General features: G+C 45.8%; 1 protein-coding gene across 2 annotated transcripts in view; it reads left to right on the forward strand.

Annotated features, from left to right (window-relative positions):
* Positions 1–27,033, forward strand: part of FAT3 (FAT atypical cadherin 3) — a 539,827-nt gene that overhangs the window by 405,790 nt on the left and 107,004 nt on the right. For both annotated transcript variants that reach the window (XM_071218314.1, XM_071218315.1), the window contains 2 exons: positions 1,785–1,995; positions 10,217–10,356. In XM_071218314.1, the coding sequence (XP_071074415.1) occupies positions 1,785–1,995; positions 10,217–10,356 (351 nt within the window). The remainder of the gene's footprint in view (positions 1–1,784; positions 1,996–10,216; positions 10,357–27,033) is intronic.

A 27,033-nucleotide genomic window follows, 5' to 3' on the forward strand; every position in this document is an offset into this window, starting at 1 on the left:
AAAATTTTCCAATTAAAAGACAAAAAGTGAGCACCCTCTCACACGGAGACCTAAACTGCAGATCTGAGGTGCCAGCTACTCCCTCCATCCACAGACACTTTAGATATGTAGCACCTGTGCCAGAAGGGCTTAGCTGTCCTCACTTTCTGGAGTCTCCGCAGTTACCAAGAGCTGGCACTATCTATCGTCCTTCTCCTTGTCCTCAGCTTTCTCAGCTGTGGACAGTCAGTTCTTCATTATTTTAAAGTATGATCTGAATACCTTGCTTTATCTTTTTACTTTTATGGCCGGAACTTGGGTTTCTTTCTCCCCAGTAAAATAGCCAGAACACTGGGCAGACAAAAGAGATAACGAAACGTCAGTTCTGTTTCTGCCATCTAGCAGCTCTAACATAATATGTGCTGCTGCAGCTCTGTGAGACCTCAGCTTGGGGATCTTTGAGAGCTGGATGGGCTGTGGTGGATACTGGTGTTGTCCCCGCCAAGTCCACTTCCCCAGGCTAGTGTATCTGTCTCCCAACTGCTGTCTTGGTTGCTGAGTGCTCGCAGCTGCTCCCCTTCTCTAGCACCTTGTTTTTGGCGGAATGGGAGCTGCCTGACCCAAGGTCCCACAGCTACAGCCGCAGCCAGTGATTGCCAGGCACGGGGTACAAGGGCCAAGCCCCTTGTCTCTAGGTGGAACCTACTCTGTGGTGCAAGGAATGCTTTAAAGCTCCCGCAGGAGCAGGCCAGGCTCAACTTCAGCTGAGCCCACACCCTTGCTTAGCGCCTTCCCTTCCCTCTCCTGCTGTCCTTACTTCCGTTGTCTGGAGAACAACACCCTTCACTCTCCCTCCCAAGAAATCAAGTGTACTCAAATCCCTACCTCAGGCTCAGTTCCTGGAGAACTGACCTAAGACCTGTTCCTTCAAGAACCGTCCAGCTCTCAGGGATTTGCTGCAACCACCTGATCATTCCCCCCTCAGGAACGCAGAGCAGCAGGGCACTAGGACGTGTCAGCATTAGTCCTGTGCCAGTGCCCATTATTTTTTAAATGGGACATTTGAAAATCCTTTTTAAAGGTTGACTTAGTATTTTGACGTTCTGTCAGCATTTTCTGCTTGCTGGACTTGACCGTCCATTTGAGTTGACACCGTAGTAGTTCACCTCGTGCTGCCCGGTGCGGAGGCTTGCCTTCCTGTCAGCTGACGCATGGCACAGAAAAGAGCCCCTAGCGCCTGCCCTGCCCCCCCAGCCCGTCCTCTAGGTCCCACCAAGGGAGTTCTCCATCAGAGATGGCGTAAGGAAGGAGCTCTGCGCAGCTAGAGCAGGGCTGCTGCCTCTCCCCCACACACCCCACCTGCCTTCTGGGGCTCCATGTGAACGAGACTTCTCCAGGGTTAGGAGGAGGGAAGGGACCGGAACACAGGTGTGTGTGCACGCGCACATACACACACACTCACACCCTTCCACTCGCACCATGCTCGCAGAAGTAGGATTCACCGTGTCCCTGATTCCCTTTCAGGCGTCACCTCCAGAGGTGGAAATTGTCAGGGCGGCCTTTGTCTCCCACCTTTCCCCCCTCTGTGAAATCAGCGATGTGGTTGCCTTCCGGTGAACACGGTGCGGCCCCCGACTCCCCTGCTCCCGGAGCCCATGTCCCACACGCCGCCGCGCGCCTCTGCCCTCTCTGAGCCTGGGAGGAGCAGGCATTTGCCCACCGCCGCACGCGGCGACAGTTCCCCAGCCCACGGGGATCAGAGCTCTGAGGCGTCTTTCTGTGTTCTCTCCCCCGTGTGTGAGCAGATTAAGGCGGTGGACAACGGGCGCCCGCAGAAATCCTCCACGGCCCGCCTCCACATTGAATGGATTAAAAAGCCACCCCCTTCACCCACACCCTTGACCTTCGATGAGCCCTTTTACAACTTCACGGTCATGGAGAGCGACAGAGTCACCGAGATCGTGGGGGTGGTGTCGGTGCAGCCAGCCAACACTCCCCTGTGGTTTGACATAGTTGGTAAGTTCGAGTCCTCCTGAGCTGCATCGGGCAATGTAAGAATTGGCGGTTCTGAGCCCCGAGCGAGAATGTGACAAATTAGAGCCGAGATTAAAAAATGTATCATGCTGGAATGCAAAAGAGCCAGTAAAACGAATAATCGACCTGTGCTTTCGTTCCGACTCTGTAGCTAAGCTGAACAGAAAGTGCTCTCTGGCTGGATTTTCCATAGTATGTTATTTACTGCAATCTCTAATGTCTTTCTGTGTGTCATTTAAATTCTATTGTCACACTTGGCTAATCTCATTTCTAAATGTATTGATGGTACTAGACTTGCTGTCCTTCATTTCTCTCTTTTTCTTCACCTTTTTTCTGCATTCTGTTCTTTTTTTTTTCTGCTCCCCGACTACCCTGCTTCAAGGTGGCAAGCATGCTCGAGAGATGTTCTATATTCTACAGACAGCTTGTGGGCAGAACTGTTCAACAGAAGGTACCCTTAGTGCAAACACATTTGCTAAAATACGGCTATCCAATCTGCCTTTTACGTGGTTTTTTTAAGCAAATTAAATTACATCTTTCATAACTGCCTGTGACAGGCTGAAGTGCAGCCCACAGATTTCATACATGCCTCTAACAGCTATTGCGTTACTCATGCCCAGCGATTCCTTTGTTTGAGGTTTGATGGGGGCTTGGAGTTTGGAGGGGTTTGTTTTGATTTATTTTTTTTTCTTTGCTTTTGAGATATGTGGGCTTTTTCTTCTTTGGGTTTTTCAGTTTTTTGATAAGATGGTTTATTTAACTGGGCCTTTTCCAATTGAAAAATAAATTAAACTGTATTTCAGCCCCTCTGTCTTGCAGCAGTAATAGTGTTGCTATCCCTCAAAGCCCCACCAGGAGAGTTCCCTGGCTGCTGTCCACAAAAGGAGGGCAGCCAGGAGAGGAGCCTAGAGGCAGCCAGAGCAGATGCAAGCTCAGCTCAACCCCTGGGCCACCCCCAGCCCCCTGAGAGCAAGCAGGCAAGCGCAGCAGAAAAGCCGGGTCGTACCCCAGCTGCCCTCCCCAGCCCGGCAGGGAGAGGCGCGGAGAGGCTGCCGTGAGGATCAGGAAACAGAGCGGGCCGTGGCTAGGAGAGGGCGAGCGTGCACCAGCTCCGCACCTGGCCCGGGTCAGCCACGCTGGGTCCCCCTCCAGGGGAGGCCGGGCGTCCAGGAGGAGCTGCCGGGGCCGCCGCTTCCTTGCCCACGCCCTGCCGGGGCAGCACGGGCAGAGGCTTCCTCTTCTCCCGGGACCTGCCGAGTCTGGGGCAAGCGTCTGGGATGCACCACGTCTGTTTCAACGGACCCAGGACAAGGACCCCCACCCAGACCCCAGTCCAGGGGTCTGAACTGAGAGAGAAAGGCTTGCTTTCCACCTCTGTCGCCTCACAGAATGGCGGGGCATCTTTATCTTACCTAGCTGGCATTAACCTGCCGTCCCTCAGCATGTCCATCCCAATTTCGCTTTCACCTCCCTCTTCATCTCCACTTGCGCATTTGAAAGTGGGCCTCTTCTGAGCCACGGAAGACCTCAGGTTCTTTGTTTTCTCGGTAGCTTCAGCTCATGTAGGCATTTGCGGCAGGTTCTTCTTCCTGAGGGAAACAAAGGCTCCACATCCTCCTTGCCTGGGTCTCTGTGCCGCCCACTGTGGGGCTCCCTTCCTTACCCCCTCCACGCAGTCACGGGGAAATGCATTTCCATTTGCACGCACGTCCCTAGTGCTGGGCCCCTAGGGGTGTGTGCTGTATCCATGTCTTTCAATCCCCCCAAGAAGGATGCAGTGGAGCCCAGGCCGGCAGCGGGCCGTGCTGCGTGGCCGCGGGAGGAGTGCCTGTCTCTCCTCAGCCGCAGGACTCCACTCCCTCCCCTGCCCTCCAGGTTGTAAGCCCCCTGCAGCCAGGCATCTGCCTCCGCATGGTCCCTGCATGCAGCTTCCTGGCCGGCAGCCCCTCCCACTCCCAGGCCCCCTGCGCCATGTCCTCGCCTGTACCCCACCTTGCAAATCCTCCAGCACACACACCGAGGCTCCGTTTCATCCGCCGCCTGGCGCAAGTCACCGGGTTGATTTCCGTTCTGCACCCTGCATGCGTGCACGTGGCTGTATGTGGCTGAGCACCGGGTGCTGCACGTAACCTTGCTTGCCTGTGTGTCTTCTCCGTGGGCACTGCTGCTGCACATTTTCATTTATGTTCATCCACCTGCATTATCACCCCCTAAGGTTGAGGCCCATGCCTCCCCACTCACTCCTCGTCCCGCTGCTTCTCTTGCTGCCCACCCCGGGAGCCAGAACGGATGGTGCCGCCTGATGGAAACGCTGTGGGCAGCCAACGTGTTAGCCCTTGGACGCCTCCCGAGCCCTCTGCAGAGCCACTGAGACTTTCCATGGTACCCCTAGCCACAGCACTTAGACAAACGGGAGCGCCGCTGGTCCAGGAGAGGGCCATGCCGACAGACGAGCTCACTCTGCCCGAGGACACCCCTGAGCTGCTCCCAGTGCAGACCCAGAAGCTGTTATCAGGGACGCGGCCTCAGCGCGCATGGTTCCCTATCGTATTTTTAAATGCTACGCTTTTCCTACAGTATCTTCTTGGTTTCAGTACCTTGAGGAGTTCTTAATGGAGAGCTACAGTGTTGTCCAACTGGTCTAGATGATTCCATCATAGAGATCTCACTGTAGATTCGATCATGTCTAGCTGAGCTTCTCTCGCAAATTGAACTTACTGGACCAGATGCCCAAACAAAGCATGATTTTTTTCCATCCCGACATCCAGCCAACAGCATCTTGAAACTAACTCTTAACTTCACTACAGACAGAAAAATCTTGTCGCCAGGTGCTGGTTCATTCAGTATTGATATTTTCCCCCTTCCACTAAATCTCCCTTTTGAATCTCTCAGAGTCACTTTTTCAACCTGCTGATGACAGCCTTCCCTTTCTCTAAATAACTATTGTTTTATCATATTCAGATGTTTCATTCTTACTTTCAAGATGTCTTGCTTATTTATCTTTAAAAGGGCCATCAAAACTCTCATCTCTCCCCTCCCTTCTTCCTTACCTAAGTATCTCCCTTGGCCAAGCTAATACAGACAGGAAAGGAAAGGAGTAAGTGTGGCTTAAAAAACAGCCTTGGACTATAGTTGAATGCCAAGAATAGGCACTGGGCAGATAATGCCAGCATGGATCTGAACTGAGGTCTGAGTTCACGTGTAGGTCTTGCCTTGGTAAATGCTCTTGTGAATGTTCCAAGGGGAGTCAGGGTTTGGTTCTGTTTTAGACCTAATTCATTCAGACACCTCTGCAGACATGCATGGTTCCAGCAAACACAACATCCTGGCCTAGCATTTACAGCTTCCAAGTGCCATAGCTAATGAATTCTCATTAAGTAAGCAGAAATAGTGTTTCAGCATGCCTTTTCCCTTGAGAATATAGTTTTCTCATTTCCATATTTCCCATTCTACCAGATTCTTGCTTGAACTGCATTTCTTTTTCTCCTGCTATGATATGAATTCACAAAAGCTGTGCAGTGAGCAACATTTTGTTCCCAAGCCTGGACCCCTGCCCCAACGAGCTGCCTTCTTGAGCCGCTGAAGAGACCGCTGCTTACGACGTTGTGTAGCTAGACCCTCCTCAGCTTCCAGAGACAGAAGCCCTACTTGTAACCCACTTAAGAAAGCTGTAATTAAAAGGAAACATCCTAAAGCTCAGCTGTTCTGTGTTTAAACAGCCCAACGCACAGCATGTTCCTTCTGTGTGTTAAAAGGACAGAAAATGAAGGGAACAGAAATAACCCAGAATCCTTTGTGGCTTTATCACATATCTTCACACTTCTCAGGAGACTATGATTTCAACTCAGCAGTTCCTTGATTTACATACTCTCTAATGTGCAAGCAATCTGGTTCACAGTTCGGTCCCTGTATCTTTATCCCCATGGCAAATATTTGTATTGTAAAGGCAGCCATTATTACACAATTCAAATAATTCCTCTTTACTCACAATTTAATGGGGGAGGCTGCCATCCCCCCCCCCTTTTTTTTTTTTTTTTTTTTTTTGCTTTTCACCTGACTTTGACTAGGAAAATGGGTTTCTCTGTAGATGGTAAGCACTTAAAATAGCATCGTTTATTCGCCTCACCCAATGTCATAGAGAAGAGAAAAGTTGTCCTTTGAAAAGAATTCTCTGGTGGTGAGTGCTAACTAGCTCGCGGGTCCGACTCGACCTGGGATGCCTTTATATCTTCTGGTACCTTACTTAATACCTTATCACTCATCTCGGCACCGTGGCCCCGAGCTCCTTCCTGCAGACGCTCGGGCTTTCTTTCCCCTGCTCGTCTCACCTCCTCGTCCTTGTCCTTGAACCTTGTCCTCAGCCGCGCTGTCCTGTGTTTAGCAGCGGCCGTGCTGTCAGCCTGGAGACTGAACATCTCGGGGTCCTCTCCAGCCAGCTGGCCATTTTCCTAGGCACACACCTCTCACCTGTACCTCCTGAGAGAAGCCGTGTCCTGCACCACTTCCAGTGCAGCCGTTCCTCCTCCGGGTGACTGCTCAGAGCCGTGCCGTTGACGTCAGGCCCCTTTCTCCTAAGGCGCACTTGCCCGGACTGGGCCCTTAAGAAGCCTCTCCTCCAGAGCAAGGATGTAGCCCACTGGTGCTCCTCTGAGGAGCCCTTAGGAAACAATAAAAAGTCTCAGCAGCTCTTCACTTACTAGCTGCTTTAAGAACATGAATTTCAGGCTGGATTTCCAAGGGAGTTTTTCTTCCCCCCACTGTTTCCTGATCTCCACCCAGCCTCTCCTGCCTTAGGTGTCCACGTCCGTCTCAGCCCCGTCCTGTGCTTGTTTCACACCAAGGCAGGACGGTTTCCACCATCAAGGGGCGGATGACGTGTTTAGGTGGCGTGCACACTGAGCTCGAGTGTGCAGCCTGTGCACAGCTCCCTTGGTTCACTGAGATTCAAGAAGCTTCTCACATAACATTCCCCCTTCGGTGAGGCTAGAGTTTGGTTGATATTTTCAAATTACACCTGGATATTTTCAATTACACCCGTTGTTAGGGGTGGAGGGACTAGAAGCTTCTCTAAAGGGGAAGCTGTGCAGTTGGCTCTCCTCAGGGAGAGATGGGGCTGCTTTGGACCCTTGTGACAGGGAAACGTGACCCAGTCGTGGCCGGCGCAGTGCCCTGCGTCTCGGCACACGCAAGGAGCTTCTGGCTATTTTCATTCAAGTCCCATTTTTAAAGCCGTGCAGGGCATTCCTACTTGCCATGCTTAACTTGAGAATCCAGTAAAATGCCAGTGTGTCACTTGTGCTCTTTGTTTACTCTATTACACCCGTCTTGACTAAAAATGGCCAAAGAGGACTGTCCCTGCTGCGATCGTGTCCCGTGGGCTGTTGCACCTCGCTTCCACTGCACCCCGCAGCAGCGCTCAGGCTGTGCCTCCCCGGCCTCGCCCTGTGTGCCCACCCGCCCGCAGCGCCACCCGCCCCTTCGCCAGCCTCCTGCTGCTGCCACCAGCCTGGCTTTGCATGTTCTGTTACTGGCTCTGAGGAAGCACACCTGGTCCAAGCAGAACGCTGCTGGTGCACAGGGGCTTCCAGATTACGACTTGCCCCCCGTGAATTGGGCACGGCTCCCGGTGGAAATAAGGCCACGCTTCCAGCCGAAACGCAGCCTGACAAGTGGGGCCCAGGGGCGATGTTCGGTTGGGGGTGACACGGGCTGTAGGTTATTGCACGAGGTTGATGGTGAACTGCTGGTCTAGGTTCTGTGTCCCTCGTCAGAAACCCATTTGAAAACCTGGGATTTTAGGAACTTTGCTTTACGTGGAGTCTCGGTTTAACGAGGAAGGGGCTCCCTGGAAATGAGTGGCAGGTGACGAGGGCTGCACAGGCTTCCCAAGCGCCCGCTGGTTTGCTTTTCTCTTTGTCTATCCCTGCCGCCCCTTTAGAGGTTTCTCGTCTAGACTCTTTCAAACAGTAAATGAGAATGGGGGAGACACGCACAAACGGGAAGAGAGAGAACTGGAAAGAGTGACAACCATAAAAGTAACCAAAAGGAAAAAGTGACTGAAAAGAAAGCACTCAGCCTCCGTGGCTTGAGCAAGTGAAGTGTCTGTGGACTTCTCTGTAGGGCCCCGAGGAGAAAGCAGGTGTCAGGAATGAGAGAGAGCTTACAGGTACCCACGTACACCAGAGCTCGAACTGCACATCTTTGCCTGCGTGCTCACTATTTGACCTCGTTCCTGTGAATTCCCACCTCCTAAAATAACTGAGTTAGGGGATAATACTACCCCTCCCCCGCCCTCACCCCCAAACCCCCCACCGAAACTCACAGTCCTCTGATTTTAAAAAGTAAACAAGCCTTGGTTAGGAAAACGTGCTGAAGGTGATTTGAACAGTGGTTTAACGTCCCCCAGAGGTGACTTGAGCATGTGCATACCCGTCAGCCCTGCGCACAGGGCTTTATGTCCTTTGAGTTTCCCTGGGAAAGTTTATCAGAATGTACCACTTGAGAGCAAATGATTTTTCTCTTTTCTTAAGATGCTTGTTCAAGACACTTGAATGCCCCACGCTTTATTTCATGCTGTTATCAGCACGAGACGTTGCCTTTGAAAACAAGAGCCGCCCTCAGGCATCTGCCTCTTCGTCCCAGACTTCCTCCCGCTCCTCCTTAGCCTAGTCTTCAAAAGATTCTTTTTTTTGGAGTTAATATTTAGTGCTCCTCAGTAAATTAATTAAAGATTTAATTGAATGATGAATCACTTTTTTGATGAAAATTTTGGAAAAGTATATCATTTCCAAGCAATTCTCTGGTTACCCCTTTATCTCCATAACTTTAATTAAATGCCAAGGGCAATTATGTTCTCCCTAGCAATTAAATCATCTTAAGAGGATATGACAGCTGCAAGCAATAAGTATTTGAAATATATATGACCAAGTTTTTAAAAAAATAAACCATATTATTTATTTCATGTCACTGTACATCAAATTCCAGTAATTCAGGTAAAATTCTCCTTTTTCTTAGCTCATCTGTTGATTTATTGTAATGTCATAGAGATGTATTGTTCATTGATCAGCAAAATTAAACACAAAGAATACTGAATGTAAGAGAAGCCAAAGTTTCTCTTCTAAAATACGAAATTCAATAAATGCATTGCCTTAAATGCTGCAATTAAATAAAAATCACTCTCCAAGAACAAAAGTAATTGACACCATGAAATTTCAGACTAAAAAATATATATATATATATATATATATATATATATACACTGATATTTAATTAAATCGTTCCAGCATTTGTGTCACTATCTTCTCTTACCCTAAAAAGAAAATTCATTTTGGGAAGATCATAAACCACACTTTGGTTCACAGCAGGAGCAAATCAGCAGCAGTTTCAACAGTCACCACAGTTGTTTTAAGCATACCATCTGCAAACTGAATTATACCTGGCCTGGGGCAGAAAGCAACATTAACTAAACTTCTATATAAATTGTTTTATAAGTTGATGTTACGTAAGTGGGTGTTTTTCTCTACTTCTTTCCAGATTCCATTTTATAAATCTCCCATGAACTTTCTTCTTTTTATAGGAGAAAAATAATTCATACTGTCAAGGTGGCAAAAAGATCATTTCTATAAATATCCCAAATTGGAAATGCACAATTCTTATATGAAATTCAATTTTTTTTGCTTTCTTATTTTCTAGTATTTATGATTTTATTTCTGACGTGTATTTGAGGGAATCTGAACTCTACCAACCGTTTACCATCAATCCTGGAATAAATTTAAGAGTGGCTACTCATTTTTCTTAATAATAATTGGGCTATTTACTTAGAATTCAGTTTACTTTGGAAAAACCAAAGGGTCTAAAATTCTGTAGCACATAAAGCCAAATGGGGTTTCAGAACCTGTATCTTTCTAAGTATTTTATGGAGTCAGTTTATGCTTCCCTGCTCTGACATTACTGCTGAGGACTTCCTTCACAAGACATTATTTTTTTGTGAAATACCTTATGCATTGTAGAGGCTGTGTTTTGAAATATGAATTAAGTTAGAAATAGAGGTCCAATTGAGATGTACAAAAGTGAGCCATAGAGACGTCTGTCAAAAATATTCTCTATAAGCATCCCCGTTAAAAATATTTGTTTCAATACAAGTAATAACTTGTATAATAACTTCAGATATCCTAATTTCCTGTTGTTTTTGTGAAATCGTCAGGGGGGAATTTTGACAGCTCTTTTGACGCAGAGAAGGGTGTCGGGACAATTGTCATTGCGAAACCTTTGGATGCTGAACAGAGGTCCATCTATAATATGAGTGTGGAAGTCACCGACGGGACCAACGTTGCTGTCACTCAGGTAGGTCATTAAGTTACTGGATAGTGGGGGTGCCAAAAGGTCTACTAAAGTCAGGGCTGCAAGCAATGACAAAAATATAGGTAGTAAATGATGTCAATGGGTTGCTAATGATTACCTCGGGAAATGATTCTGCCAATGGTGTTGCACAGCTCCGCGGCCTCTGTCAGCACCATTCATCTGTTTTCTGATCAGTCGCTGTAGATCTATCCCTTGACAACGAAGTCAACTTTCCTTGAGTTTCCAAGGAGGAGGAGATCTCTGTCCTCTGACTTAACACACCATGATGTTCTAAGCCTCCTCGTTTTCCAGTTAGCAGATACTCGAGCGTGCACATTTACTTTACAGACTCAGAAAGGCTGAGGGGCATATCCGGGCCACAGGGCCAGTGACTGGAGGGCTAGGGCTGGGTCCAGCCATCTTGCCCCGTCACCCTTCTGACTCTTTGCCTGTGGTGCTTTCTCCTGGGGGCCCAGCAGAACCCCCTGGACAAGGGGAGGCTGAAAGCCCTGAGCGTAGCCTCGCCCAGCCAGAGGCGCCCAGGCTGGAGAACTCTGCTGCTCAAATGCGCGCGAAAGGACGTTGAGCCAGGAGGAGGGACAATCCCTGGGCTTTTCAGAGGGTTCTGGGCACATTGTCTGCTGAAGTGGGACACAATGTTTGATATCAACATGGGGCATCTCTGCCCAAAATGTGAGAAGATCATTTTTGTAATACCAGAGACCTGGGCCACTTACGGGGGCGAGCTGGCACACGCGCCCGTGTGTGCCGTGAGCCCTGCCTCCCTCCCCAGGTCTCGCTCCCCTTGCCATGCCCGGAAGCCATCCCTGTTTGTCTGAGTCCCATTGTCCCCCTGAGCACACAGTGCTTCAGTTAGTGAAGATGCAATTTTTACCAAGCGCAACTAAGCAAGGGCTGCGTTCTTCACGTAACTATCAGCTTTTGTCACTATTAATTTTTAATAACGGAGTATGCTGGGTGGTACATCGCAGGCCAGCCTAGCCAGCCGCCTTAGTTCTAAGGTATTGCAAAAACCTGGTAGGAATCTTTCCTTCGATTCTGTTGGTCATCATGCAATAGTAGAATTTGAAGGAAACAATAGGGTTTGTTTTAGTACACCCGCTCTAATTTTCATTTGGGTAGATCGAGGCCAGAAAGGGGAAGTGCCTTGCACATGAAAAGGCAGCCAGTGTGGGTGGTCTTAGATTAGCTCCCACACCCCTGAGCCTCCAACCAGCACCCTGCCCTGTAACCAGGGTGGCCAGAGGACCCTGGGTCCTGTTTGCCCGAAAGAGTCCCTGCTGCAATCAGCTGACAACAGGTTGGCTCGAAGGAAGGTGACACAGAACTTTACAAAATAAAGGACAGAAAGAAAGACACAAGAGAGGAGATAAAGATGGGACCAGGGGACCCACAGCTTCTGGAACTGAGAGCCTCGACCCTAGTTTCCACATCGTATTTATTGGAAACTACAGAGCAGCTGTTTTTTCTCAAAACTGCAACATCATCTACAATAGGGAACAGCTGCAACATCTACAATAAGGCAACATCTACAGTAGAACGGGGGGACTCTTTCCCACATTTCCCCTTTTTGTTTTTGCAAAGTCTACACAAATGATTAACAAAGCTTCCTGCATGATATTTTCACTTTTAGGTTTGCACAATACTCGTTAATTTTTTTCTCTATACAGGGTACATTTATATATCACTTATAGTTCGTCAAATCACTTAAGTACATAATATGTTTCATTATTAAAGTTCTGATTCGATCAAAAACAATCTCATCTTCCCCAGTTTGCATAGTGCTCTTAGCATCTTTACTGGACCTGGGGCCACATCCAATTCATAGGCTAAGTCAGTATCCACCTTCTCCCTCTTTATTTTCTAAAGCAGCTGCTGAGGGCCTCCTACTCCTAGGAAGGACCTTTCCCAATTAACATATCTCTGAGGAATAAAAGATTTTTAGTATTCCAACAATATTACAAATTCCATTAACATGAGAAAGCGTTGTAGTTCATACCCAACCAAACAACGTTTAATAATTTGATAGAGTGTCGGGGACCTTACAGTTGGCCTCTTCCAGGCCCTTAAGATACCATTGTCTCTGACGTGTCTTACTAGGGTCACTGCCACAGGTTTCTTCTACGCAGCCAGATTCATTGCCATCAGGCCAGGGCAGAAAGCCTTGAGGAACTGCCAAAGTCCATTGCTGACCTTTTCACACAGTTTTTGCACTTTTTGTATTCATTCAGGTGTGTTTTACTTTTACAAAACACATCATCTCACTGAATGCTACCACAATACTTCTACAGCTTACTATATGCATGCTAGTTCTGTCCCGCATATCTCCATATCAACCATTTTATTTTAGGACAAAATACACCTTATAACATTTCAGTTATCATTCCCACATACTTTTTACCTTTTTCAATATTCGCTTAACTTTTACATCTTTCATTTTATCTTTCTTTTCTTTTTGTCTCTCTTGCTTCCTTCCTTTTGCTTTCCTTCCTCTCTTTCTTTTCCTTTCTTCCTTTCTCTCTTTTCCTTTCTTCCTCTCTTCTCCTTCCTCTCTTCTCCTTCCTCTCCTCCTTCCTCTCTCTTTTCTTCTCTTTTTTCCTCTTTTATCCTCTTTTTTCCTCTTTTCTTTTTTTTCTTATTTTCTTTTAAATGTTACATTCAAAAAATATGAGGTCCCCATATACCCTCCACCCCCCTCCTCCCACATCAACAACCTCTTCCATCATCATGACACATTCACTGCACCTAGTGTATACATTTTGGAGCATGGCTGCACCACATGGACAGTGATCTACATTGTAGTCTATACTCTCCCAAGTCCACCCAGTGGGCCATGGCAGGACACACAATGTCCAGCATCTGTCCCTGCAGCACCACCCAGGACAACTCTAAATCCTGAAAATGCCCCCACATTGTATCTCTTACCTCTCCCTACCATCAGCAGCTACTGTGGCCATTTTCTCCACATCAATACTACAATTTCTTCCATTACTAATCACAATAGTTCCCCAGCAGGTGTTCTCTCTCTCTTTTCCTTCCTCTCTCTCCTTTCCTTCCTCTCTCTCCTTTCCTTCCTCTCTCTCTCTTTCCCTTCCTCTCTCTCTCCCTTCCTCTCTCTCGCTTTCCCTTCCTCTCTTTCTTCTCCTTTTTCCCTTCCTTTCTCTCCTTTTTTCCTTCTCTTTTTCCTTCCTTTTTCCTTCCTTTTTCGTTTTTCCTTTTTCACACCACTGAAACAATTACAACACACACTTACATTGAACAAACACAAAAGCAGTTCCAAATCTATTAATCTAGAATTTCTTCATTGCTTCCTTTTATATTTCAACATTTCTTTTCCAGTTTTCCTCCTCTCAATTTCTTAGTCTCTTTCTGTCCCCAAGTCATACTTGCTTTATGATGCCATGCTTGAACAAGTTCTACAGTTTAGATACTTTGATGTAAAGCCATTCTAGTCTTCGAAATGAGACCCAGCCACAGTTTCCAGTGTCTGTCTCTCTATCTGCATGACCAGAGGTTCTGAGTTCCACAGGAACTTTCATCATCTCTTGGCGTTCATGGTCTGGCTTTATCCGACGAGCTGTACCCACACAGGACGTTCTCCATCTCCTGGGGAAATACAAGCAAACCCTCGAGGACTTTGAAGGCTTTCCAAACCATTCAGGGCTCTGTGCCGTGACACCAACTTTAGTTTCACTCGAAGCGATCCTTCCTCCCTTCAGGTCCCTTTTCAGGTGCCAGTTGCTGCAATCAGCTCATAATAGGTTAGCTCGAAGGGAAGGCGATGCAGAACTTTATGAAATAAAGGACAGAGAGAGAGAGACACAAGAGAGGAGATAAAGATGAGACCAGGGTACCCACAGCTCCTGGAACTGAGACCTCAACCCTAGTTTCCACATCATATTTATTTAGAAACTACCGAGCAGCTGTTTGCTATCAGAACTGCAACATCATCTACAATAATAGGGAACAACAGCAACATCTACAATAAGGCAACATCTACAATAGAACAGGGGAAACTCTTTCCCACAAGTCCCCATAACTTCTGTTGTACTGGCTTAATGACTACTTGTGCCCATTCACTCTCAGAGTTGCCCCAGCTGGGACAGTAAATTACATGATCACCCCACCTAAAACCATAATGGCTCCAGGGTCTTTTTGAGACTGCAGTGTAGACACATGGAAAGTCAGTGCTGCAGTCGAGCCCTGTGACTCCTGTGGGAATCGCAGGGTCTAAAAGCATGCTCCAAAGACTAATTCAAACCTCCCCCCCGCAGTATTGCTAAGATGTTAGTGCAAGTTCACTCTAAATGGATTTTCTAAATTAGCCATGTCTTAGCGTGTCTAGCCACTACCTTTTTGTACCACTTAAAACCACAAGACATATTTGAGAAAATACAATTCAATCACGAAACCCTATTCATTTCCATACTTCTCTCCTGAGTTGAATTAAAGGATAATTCATTGTGCCCAGAATGTTATAGATACTTGTTAAATACTTTGAGTATGAATAAATAGTTGGTAATGCTTGTTCAGCAGGACCTACATGGCTGTATCTTCAAAAAAAATTATCAATGAAACTTTTCTTTTAGAGTTTCATTAGGGCCAGGTGAGAAATAATTTAAAAGCGTTTGTTGGGGACACAGCTGCGGCTCCAGCAGTTGGGTGCCCATCTACCTCACGGAGGTCCTGAGTTCCGTTTCCGTCGCCTCCTTAAGAAGATGCGCTGTTGTGACAGGCTGGCGCGGTGAACTGATGCAACAACATGACACCACAGGATGACACAACAAGCAGGGAGCCGAGGTGGCTCAAGAAATTGGGCATCTCCCTCCCACATGGGAGGTCCCAGGTTCGGTTCCCAGTGCCTCCTAAAAAGAAGGTGAGCACACCACAAACAGACACAGAGCAGAGAGCGAGCGCAAACAGCAAGGTGGGGTGGGAGAAATAAAGAAATAAGTAAAAATCTTTTTTAAAAAAAGTATTAGTTCCACAAATACTTCTTGGGTTCTTACCATGGGCTCGGATCTGGCCTGAGATCACAGTGATTCAAAATTCTAAATCCGGATGGCCGACGCACACCCACTCTTTTAATAAGAACGAAGCATGGAGGGCACGCTTTTGAGTGCACGTGTTGTTCAAGTCCTGTTTTGCTGGTTTTATTTCAGACTAACGTGTGGTTAGTCTCCTCTCCATAATAGTTTGGAAGGAGTTAGCAGTGTGGCCTGGAGGTTCCCTTCGACAAGGCCAAGCGAAACAGGTTAACGAAAGGCTTTCAAGAGATGTTCCTGTTAAGAGCCTGCAAGCCTCTGTGTGTCTGGGGCCATCGCCTTCTCAGGAAGTGAGAACAGGTTCCAGAGTCCACACTTGCGGGCCGTTGTTCCATCATGTGAATGCCATTGCTCTGTCCACGGGCAGGGAGGGCCCAAGGGCCTCACCGGCCTCCTGCCCGTTGCAGTGGTGACAGCAACAATCCGTCAGCACCCTCGGTGTCAAGGCCGTCTTTAGAAAGAATGCTTGGGGAAAGAAAGGGCGCTCTCAGTTTCTTTTAGAAACCACTAGAACGTGCCCTAATCCACGACCTTGGGCAACCTGATCCCACCACCCCACAGATACCCTTCATGGAAGAGCTAAATGCATGCCCCGTTAGCCCCACGACACTTGGTCCGTTCTCCTTTGGGAACGTGTCTCTACTTTGTTCATTTGGAATCAAAGCATGACCTGACACAGGCTCCAAACAAGCCATAAACAACATGGTGGCTTTTACCTCGCAAACGTCAAATAAATTAGAGCTTCGGGGATTTCTGTGTCTACATGAAGACCCTCCGTCTTCAGTTTTGTCCTCTTCTCCCAGCTCTTACAGGAGTCTTGTGCCTCAGAGCTACAATATCTGGTAATAAATAAACTTTCTTTTCTTTACTGGGATCCCCTAGAATGAGTCCAGAACATAAGAAAGTTTTGTGGATTTCAAGTTATAAAGATTCAGATGGACAAAACGCAAGAGCGTTGCATTCCAAGATTTACAAAAGGCCCTGCATTATAGTTGTTTATTTTGTGAGGAGATTTCTTGCACTTTATATAACAGAGTGCAGTATTTGACAGCATGGTTTTGTATCAGGTACACCCATGTCCCAATCCCAAATCCGCCTCTCAGTAGCTGAGTCACCTTGAGTCAGTTACTTAACCTCTCTGTGCCCTTGTCTCCTTATCTGTAAAATGGGGGTTCCTAATGCCTGCCTCATCAGCGTTGCGGTGAGGGTTACGTGGGTTTATGCACACAGACCATTAGCGCGGGGTCTAAATCAGCCGTCAACAAATACCTGCTGTGCTGCGCTGACTCTTGTTGTGGTCACCCCTCCCCTCTGAGCTGGCTGTTCAGATGGCGCTGTCAGGTGAGGTCCACCCCACACTTGCTGTGAGGATAAGCGGGTGCCCGAGATGGACACTGCTGGGAAGGACGGCCTGTGGCTGCAGCCTGGCCTGTGAACGGGGACCTAGCCCGGGGAGTGGTGCCTTGTCCTGGGGCCTGGTGCTGCAAGGCACTGCGTGCAGGCTTTGCCAGGGGTCCCGGTGCCAGGCAGGGGGGAGGGGGTTCACCTGGTTCAGGGTGCTCCGTCCCAGGACGGCCACCATGGGTGACTCCTTGACAGCCTTCTCTCTGCCTGAAAATCACCGACATTTTTTAGAGTTTCCTGGGTTCCAAGGGTTATCTCAAGCCCTGAAAATGAATGGGTTCATTGAATTCTCACAGTTACTCTGTGAGGCAGCCCTGTTTGTGTGGACAGAATTGCCGGTCCCCTCCCGCCCACCCCCGCCAGACAGCCGTGCACTAACTCCAGGAACCTGTAAATATGTTTAAGTTATATGGGAAGAGGGACTCTGCAGGTGTAGTGAAGGTTATGAGTCTTCCAATAGGGAGACTGTGCTGGGTTAGCCGCGTGCACCCAATCTAATCCCACGCCTCCTTAAGCAGAGTCCGAAGAGATGCAGCAAAAGGGAAAGTCAGATTCCAAGGTGTGAGCAGGATTTGACATTCCATTGCTAGTTTGACGGTGGAGGGGACGCTGAGACAAGGAATGCAGGGGCCCTTTTTTTTTTAAAGGTTTATTTATTCATTCCCCACCTCATTGTTTGCACTGGCTGTCGACTCTCTGTGTCCATTCACTGTGTGCTCTCCATGTCTGCTCATCGTCTCTTTAGGAGGCACCAGGAACCGAACCTGGGACCTTCCATGGGGGAGAGAAGTGCCCAATCACTTGAGCCACCTCAGCACCCTGCTTTATTGTGTCTCTCATTGTCTCTCTTTGTGTCTCTTTGTTGCATCATCTTGTTGGGTCAGCTCGCTGCACCTGCTTGTCGCACTTGCTCACTTCTTGTTGGTCTTCTCCAGGAGGCACCAGCAACCAAACCCAAGACCTCCCATGTGGTAGGTGGGAGCTCAGTCACTTGAGCCACAGCTTCTTCCCTGCAGGGGATCTAAGGGGGCTGAGAGAGGCTCCCGCTGAGAGCCAGCCAAGAAACAGGGACCTCAGTCCTCAACCGCAAGGAACTGGATTCAGCCAGCCCTCCAGGTGAGCAGGGACACACATTCGTCCCTGCAGCCCCGGTGTCAGCCTGGTAACACTCTAAGCAGAGTGCCCAGTGGAGCCAGGCCACACCCCAGCTTCCGGTCTAGAGAGCCATGAGTAACACGGGTGTGGATTTCAGCTGCTGAGTGTGTGGCAGTGTGTTTCGACAGCAGTAGGAAAACAAGCCACTGTCACCAGCCCATCCTAGGTTTAAAGAGAGACAAAGCAAGGCTAAGAAACTTGAGTAGACCCCAGGTTCCCACCAAGGCAGTCCGATTCCAGAGCCTCCTCTCCTCACCACTATACTCTGCTGCCTCTCATAGGCCAGGGTGTCTTTTGGTTATGAGGCAAGCACTTTTCAAGACGGCTGCCGGAGGAAACCAGTGCCACCTGCGATCGTGAGACTGCCTCAACCACCCACAGAAAGCGAGGAGAGCCTCACTGTAACTCGCTGAGCTCCTGGGTCAGAGACATGCCCTCCAAGGATGAGAAATGGTGAATTTTAACAGCTCTTCCCCACGCATCTGCCAAGCCAAGCTGAGCTACTGCATCTTCAGAGCAAATTTTAAATAAAGCTAGAACATGGCTCTTCCAGTGGATCAATGGTTGAAAATGTGTAGAAATGTATACCTCGTGATAGGAGCATAATAAGACTTTCGAGTTGGAAAGTTTCCTTCTTACGCTTCATTTCCCAAGGGCCTCGGAAGCAGTTAAGTCAGTTGTTATCGCTGCACTCGTTTTACAATGAGAACCTGAGGTTCTGACACTTGGGTGTACCTGCATAAAGAGGTACACACCCATTCTTCCCTCAGGAACTCTCCCCTGTGTATACGAAACACAGAGTTTAACTGAAACACAGAGTTTAACTGTATTCGGGAGAGCGTTTGGAGCTGTGGAAGGAGCTCTGGCCCAGGGCCAGGAGGCCCAGGCTCAGTCAGCTGGCACCAAGCAGTGCCTCTGAGGAGCTGCATTCCTTCTGGGAAACAGGGATAAGCCCTTCCATACCTCAGGGACTGTTGTAAGAATGTAGATTCTTTGATATGTATAACGTGCTAGACAGAGTCAGGTTTTATTATTACATTTTGGCTCTCAGTTAACTTAAAGTTGAGATGGCATTCCTGATAACTATAAAGTACTATGGGGATGGCATTCGTTGTTATTCACGGAGGACAGGAGAGATACTAATGCCCACATAGTAATCTAAAAATTACATTAATTCCATTCAGGGACATATGAGACGTGATTTTGTGATTTTAACTGTTTTTCTTATCCAAGTCATGCTTTGATTCATAAAGATATGAAAATCAGCTTGTGTGTCTATACTCTACAGTCAAACGTGAGATTAATAATCTGTTCCAGATAAGCTCCAAAGTTTTAAACCCCAGGAACGCAGTTAATTGGGATTGGACAGAGTCTTACTGCCGAGAAGCTTGCCTTCCTGAGACACCCTTCCCTCCGCAGTCCTGAGATGCCCTTCCCTCTTCTTTGTCTTTAAGCCACGTGTGGGGAGTTCCTAACTGGCCTGTTTCCTTTAAAAAGCAGATTTTTACCTTGAGCAGTTGGCATTATCTTTTCCCTTCCCCAGCACCCGTACCTCCTTAAAATGAAGGAGGAAACATAAATCACTTTTGCTAAAGCTGCTCCGTAATTCCCTAAAAGGTTTTCTCTCATCTGCTTTAGTGTCTTCTCTCTCTTAGCAGATGAAAAAGGGAGGAGCCAAAACCTTCCTTGAATACTCAGATTAGGAAAATGCTGGAACACGTGCACTTGTATATAGATAGAACAAAGCAGCAAGCCAACTCTTAAAATGGAAGACTTTCTGTTAAAAAGATAATAATAATAAAATTTCACTATACATAATAGATCAGTACCTGACAACTTATGAGTGAATCAATTTTTGAAAATGGATTCCAATTTTAGAAACAGCGGGGAGCTTTCTATTTAAATTAATCCTGTGATTAATGTTCCCTAAATGAGCAGGGTCATGTTGGTTATCTAGTTTTGTAAATTAAGATTTCTCTATGGCAAGGCACAATAATATTTGCATGCATATTCTTCACATATATGTTACGTATATTTACAATTACATGTGTGTAGTTAAGATGCAGATGGAGACCTTTTCATGGACGAACTCGGGGTTTAGCTCCTAAGACCTGGGTTTGCATCTGCTTTGTCACTGTGGTTTCGGATGCATCCTTCTCTCTGCTGCTCACTTTCTCCACTGGCAAACCAGGGGTAATAAAGTCTGAGACATGAATACAACAGAATGATACAGATTGTAAAACAAGTACAAGCGGACATGATTTTTACACTTCCAACATTCAAAAACAGTATCTGTAATCTTGGGGAGAGTATAAGGGGCATCACCCTTGAAATCACATCTGTAGAATGTTTTAAACGTGGTTTTGAAAGGACAGCAGAGGTAGAACAAATTTTAAGTAACTTAGGACTTGGGGTCTGTTTTTAAAAAGGGGCGTTTCCTGCAACTCGCCCCATGGATTCTTCCTGGCATGAGCCTCTGTAAAGCAGGGCTTGGCATCTGCCCAGACTTAGCTCAGAGAAGTCTGCAAAACCCCCAGGGTTTGTGGTGGGCAGCATTGAGCCCGGCTCTGGAGAGACTTCCTCCGCTGAGGCTCTCTTCTGCTTTGATTCCCTTGTACTTCTTTAGGCCTTTCAATTACCATTTTGAACACAACATCTTTGAGAGTTACTTTGCTTTGTTTGTTAGTTCAGGAGCTCACAAATGGCCCCAACTGTGGGAAATAAAAAGCAAATAAGGAGAAGGAAGTCTTTTACAGGGAAACACTTGTTCTGACTGTAGATTAGGCACAGGACAAAGCAGGCAAAAAGAGGCAAGCTTTTCAAGAGCACATCAACTTTGAAACTTTGTGAAGTTCAGGGCAGACTTGCTGGCCACAAAGGCTTTATTTTTTTTTTTTTTTTTACTTTTTTTTCTATCTTGTTAACAATCTGCTTATCTGAACACAAATAGTTTAGCATCTTGACTAAGTTAACTTGAGCTTTTCAAGGAAGGATTTGGCATCCAAAGAATCTAGTATGGTTTTCCAAATACATGGGAGATAACTTAATACCCAAAGCTCTGTAGGCACACTCTCAATCCTTTTTCTGCCACAGCTCATAGGGCAAATCTTGTCCCAATGTAAGGCTCATTCCATAGACAAATCTTGGCACAGAAGTGACTGTCACTTTTTCTCATTCAAAAAAGTACTTCTGTATCAAAGTGAGCAGTAGTGCTGCTATTTATAAGGATAACCATGATCTGACTGAATTTATTTTTTAAAGTAAGTTATTTTCTATAATGCAGCCAAACATCAGAATCTTTCTAATGGAGGATCACGAGAGACTTTATTAGTGATGAAAAAGACAAGGCTGTCTACTATCTCCACCACTATTTAACCTTGTGCTGGAAGTATTAGACAATGTAATGAGACAAAATAAATAAATTTGCATCAATAAGAGTAAAACAACTTCTCTTTGCATATAGTATAATTATATATCTGAAAAGCTCAAAGGAGTGAATGGAGAAACTGTAAATGATGGGAAAATTTAGTAAATAGCAAGTTATAAAGTTAACATACAAAAATCAATAGCTTACTATATAGCTTACTTCAGCTAGGTATATAAACAGAGAAAAGATATAATGGAAGAGAAGACCCTGTTTAGGATAGTACATACATAAACTTTATTTTTTTATTTTTCTATCTGTTTGCATCATTGTCTTTTTGGTGTGTTGCTTCTCTGCACCTCTCCGTGCCATGCAGGTCTGGGATGCCTTTTTTCATGTTTTACCAGGAGGTCTCTGGGATCGACCTGGGTCCTCCATGTGGTAAATGCGAATCAGTGCTTGTGCCACAGCCGCTTCCCCATAAATGAACTTTAAAGGTATTCAGACCCTATTTGAGGAAAACTATAAAACACCCCTGAAAAAAAAATAGTAGATTTGAGTAGCTGCAGAGACAAACCATGTTATTGGATAGAAGACTACATTAAAGAGAAGTTAGTGTCCCTGCCCACCTTCCCTCTCAGAGGCCAACAGAGAGGGAGCGGAAGAGGGAGAGAGAGAGAGCCAGACTAAGGAGATAACAGTTCAACAGTTCTTTTCCTGGTTTGGGGTTTTGTTTTGTTTTGCTTTGTTTCTGGGGAGTGGGGACAGGGAAGCAACGCGTGTCATCTGCCCTTTGAAGGCAGCAGAGATGGGATACTACGTGTGGTCAATGGGAAGCATGGAGCCCATGACTCAGTTGACATTAGCAGGGAGTTCCTGCGCCACAAGATAGACACATCTCTTGGAAGCATCAGCAGTCAACGGGGCATTGACTATGGAAGGAGAAGACAAGCTGAAGTAACCCAAGACCTTGGCCCAAACCATCTACATCAGTTTCACAGTGACAACCCAGGATAACAGTGCACGTCAGTGTGATGCTTAGTCAGTCCCTCTTCTACACTTCCAGTCTGTGTATTCTTACTTCTAGGATAGAATTTACAACAGTGCATGTGAATCACTCAGGAGCCACATGTGTCCCTAACTTGACTGTTAGCTCTTCAAGCACTCATCCTTGCATCCCTGCTGCCAAACGCAAAGGTAGGCACAGAGCAGGTGCTGAATAAATAGATCAGTGGGTGATAGCAAGTCATCAAAAATGTTTTTCTTCAAGGCACTAAAGTATGCAACATGCTACAGAAATATTTACAGTTAGCTAAAATGAAAAGTTTGAAAGATGAAATCCTTAGCTATCCAGAAATATATTAGCCAAATCAATCATCCCTTGACTGGTTAAGGTAAAAGTTTCACTATGTAATTGAAATAAGCCATAACCTACAAATTTAAAAAGTAGAAAGTGGTAATATGGAAGGTTTTTTTTTACATTTGACTTACTAATTTTTCCACAAAGAACCTGCGTTTCTTATGTAATTAAAATGTTTTAGAATTATAATGCAATCATCAATTGAGTGAGATTCCTGTAACATAGAGAAAAACGAATTCTGATCCCTTGGATAAACCTGCTTGTGAGAAAGTGTGTATCAGGTCGGGGCAGGGAAAGGTAGGAGCTGCCAAGGTATGGAGCACGTACCTCAGGAGCATGTGAGTGTCCAAGCAAAGAGCAGATCTATGTGTCAGGGATATTGTGGGGGAAACCTTGCTTTGGTCCAGTATCTACTAGGTTCTTCTCTGTTCCCTTCTACTCTCCTAGGTCACTTTTTCTTCATGAGCTCAAGCCCCTATCATACTATAAGGCCCCATCTCTTCTAACTGAGCTGTGGTCTCCATCTGTCTCACCCCAGAGTTCTCACATCAGATTCTAAGTGGTAAAAGACCTCTTCCTAATATCCACCTAAAATGGGATGTGGACTCAACATCCTTAACCATCAGTGAAATGCACATCAAAACCGCAAGATACCCTCTTATAACTACTACAGTGACCACTGTTAAAAATATGTTGAAAATAAGAGAAAGCCCCAAGTGTTGGAGAAGATATGGAGAAATAGGAACACTGGGTCATAGTTGGTAAGAGTGTAAAATGGTGTAGCCACTATAAAAAACAGATTGGCACTTTCCTCAGAAAGTGAAGTTTGGAATTACCGTATGGCCTGGCCCTCCCACTTTTATGTATACACCACAAACAACTGAAAGCAGGGGCTTAAACAGATATTTGCACACTGATGTTCATGGTGGCATTATTCACCATTGCCAAAAGATGGAAGCAACTCAAGGGCTATCACAGATGAAAGGCTAAACAAAATGTGGTATACGCATACAACGGAATGTCAGTTACACAAAGGAATGGAGTTCTGATTCATGCGACAACATGATGAAACCTGAAGACATCATGTTGAGTGGAATAAGCCAGACACAAAAGGGCTAATATTGTATATTACTGATATGAAATAATTAGAATACACAAATTCATACAGAAACAACAATACAGGTTACCAGGTACAGAGTTACTTATTTGAGTTTCTGTCTGGAAAAGTTTTGGTAATGGACAGTGGTGATGGTAGTAGGGCATTGTGAATGTAATAAACAGCCCTGAACTATATGTTTGAATGTGGTTAAAAGGGGAAATTTGAGGTTAGAATTATGTTACTAGAATAAAATGCTTACAAAACCATAGGAATGTACAGCACATATTATGCAATGTGTATACAATATTATTGTCTAATTATAAATATTGTTTCATCAATTGTAACGAAGGTGCCACACTAACGCAAAGTATTAATAATAGCGAAAACTGAGTAGGGTGTGGAACTTTATAAACCTGCAGCTTCTCTAATTTAAAAAAAAGGAATGTGGTGCCTGTAACTCTGGGCCCGGCTGTGGGCATCCGCGTGGCTGCCCCCTCTTTGGGGCCCTCCTTGGGCCTCCCCTTCCTGCACACCTGGTTGCCCTTGGAGGCTCCCGGCTACTACCTCGGCTTCTCTGGACGTTTCAGCGCTCCGCCTTGCCTCACTGATGTGCCTTCTCTGGCCTGCACCCCGCTAATAGAAAAAGGGTGCTCCCTTGCAAAGGGAACGCATGCCTTCCTCAAGGGTCGCTACTGCAGACTACATGAAAACAGAAAGGGAGTTCTCTCTAAGCTAATATATTTAGCATAATCCAAATTTTAAAAATGATTTCATTTTTGTCAGTGATCTGCAGGCTAAGTATGAAGTTCACTTGGAAGAACACCAGGCAAGACTAGCCAGGGAAACCCTGAAAAAGAAGGACAATAAGAAAGGATAGTGTCTTTTTAGACATTAAAACATGCTGTTAAGCCTCTATAGTTACAACATTTTTGTATGATGCATGAATAGACAAATAAACCAATGCAACTGAATAGAAAACCCAGAAATATACCAATTGCATATGTAATTGCAAAATTTGCTTCTCAAATTAGTGGGGAATTTATGTTCTTTTAAAAAAAATAGCATTGAGATAACTGGATAGCAATATGCAAAAAAGAAAAAAAAAAAAAAGCTTGTTCCATTCCTCACATAATATACCAGGAAAAATTCCAAAAGGATTGAGATGTAACTGTAAAAAAATGAAATGCACAAATGCCACTTACAAAAAATGGGTGTATTCTGCTCTAACCTGAAACTGAGGAAAATGTTCTCAACTATGACCTAATATCCAGAAACAATAAGGGAAAAATTGATATATTTATTTACAGGAAAATAAAATGAAAACTTTCGTATGGCAAAAACACCATCGTGCTCAAAGTGAAAATAAATGACAAAATTGAAAATACATTTGCAATTTCTATCACAAAACTTCCGAAAATAAAGAAGGAAAAGGCCATCTAATCAGTAGAAGAATGAGTTGATATGAACAATTTAACAGGGAAATGCAAATGCTCTTCAACATATGAAAAGAATCTCAACCTCACTCATAATAAGAGTAATTCAAATTAAAACTGCACTGATACGCCATTTCTCATTTAGCAGACTGGTCAAAATCCCCAAGGTGTACCGTGTCCTCTGTGGCAAGGTTGTGGGAAGACGGTCATTCTTATGTATTGCTGTGGCAATGAAAAATGATACAAACTTCTGGGGAGGGGAAGTAGAACTATCTCGGCAAACTCTGATAACTTAACCCTTAATTGAGCCATCCCAATTTTAGGGACCCAAAGGCACATTGACAAAAGTAGGAAAAGACATGGTGCTAGAGTTGCACCATTATAAACTCTCTAAAAGTGAAAACTGGACATGTGCCGAGCCACTCGAGGGGAGGACGGAGGGAATGGAGGCGGGCCGCCCGCCCCGTGGAGGAGGGCCCCGGCCCCTGTGGCGCCCCCTTCAGGAGGAATGCAGGCTTTCTCAGGAGCAGCGCTGGAGACGCTCAGGGCCAGGTGGATCTCTTGCAGAGGCCTGTCTTGGGCACTGGAGGATAGTTAGCAGCGTCCCTGTCCACCTCCCCTGATGCTAGCTGCACCCTCCCTCACTCCAGCTGCGACAGCAAAAATGTCTCCAGGCACTGCAGAATGTCTCCTGTGGGGCACCCTCGCCCCCAGAAGCTCTCGCCCAGTGTTACACCAGCTGGCAAGGTGGGGGAAGTGCTTACAGTATGTTGCTATTAACTACATTTGAAAAATGATTCCCTGTAGGAGATGAAGAGAACAGGTGTAGAAGCTAGACTTCTTTAAATATACCTTCCTTCTAGTACCTTTACATAAAATAGAAAACAAGATTGCCATTTTTTTACATAAAGCAAGTCAGACCTGATGTGGCTCAAGCAGTTGAGCTCCTGCTTCGCACATGGGAGGACCTGGGTTCAGTCCTTAGAGCCTCCTAAAAACAAACAGTAAGCAAACAAACGAACAAAACAACTCAGAGGCACTGATATGGCTCAGTGGTTGAGTGTCGGCTTAATAAAAAAAGCAAGTCTGCAATTTGAAAGTAAATGGAAGCAAGTGAACTTGAACATGTATCCAGTTAATGCCATACTGCACAGGGAAAACTATTCTAAGTGACTTTAAACATAGTTATTTGACACATATCCCTAGTGAGAGAAATCCTAAGGGCAAAAAGAACTGCAAAATAATAGTAAATTTTTTTAAATGATCATAATTATAATGTTGATGTTATTCTGAGACTTTTGTGCATGTATTTCAGATAAAGCAATGAACAATTACGATGCATCAGAAATTTCAGCATGGGAGAAAGGACATACAGATGTAAAAACAATGCGATTAAGTAACAGCATTGAAGGCCTTATTCTGATTTGGAATTCACCAAATTCATCAATATACTTCATTTTTTATTTTTTAATTTTCGGCAAGAGATACTTTTGTGACTTTATTCACTGCGGGGTGGGGGAAGCCTAGAAACAATAGCTAGTCCAGTAATAATGAGCTTTCCTAGCACCCACATTGGAGGCTCTAAATACCATTTCTTACTTAAAAGGAACCAAGATTTTTGGAGTAATGGATAATTCCAGTTTGGGGCAGAAAATGCACAAGGTAATCTTGAACAAGATTTCCAGCAACATTTACCAGAAAGCAAGGAAGCTTTCAAAGACTATCAGGGCAGGGCAAAAGATCTTAGGAGCCGACTTGAAGAGGCTCCAGCCATGAAGGGTCCGCTTGTGCATCCATCC

This window comes from Dasypus novemcinctus, chromosome 10, assembly GCF_030445035.2.
Source record: "Dasypus novemcinctus isolate mDasNov1 chromosome 10, mDasNov1.1.hap2, whole genome shotgun sequence".
Lineage (NCBI taxonomy): Eukaryota > Metazoa > Chordata > Mammalia > Cingulata > Dasypodidae > Dasypus > Dasypus novemcinctus.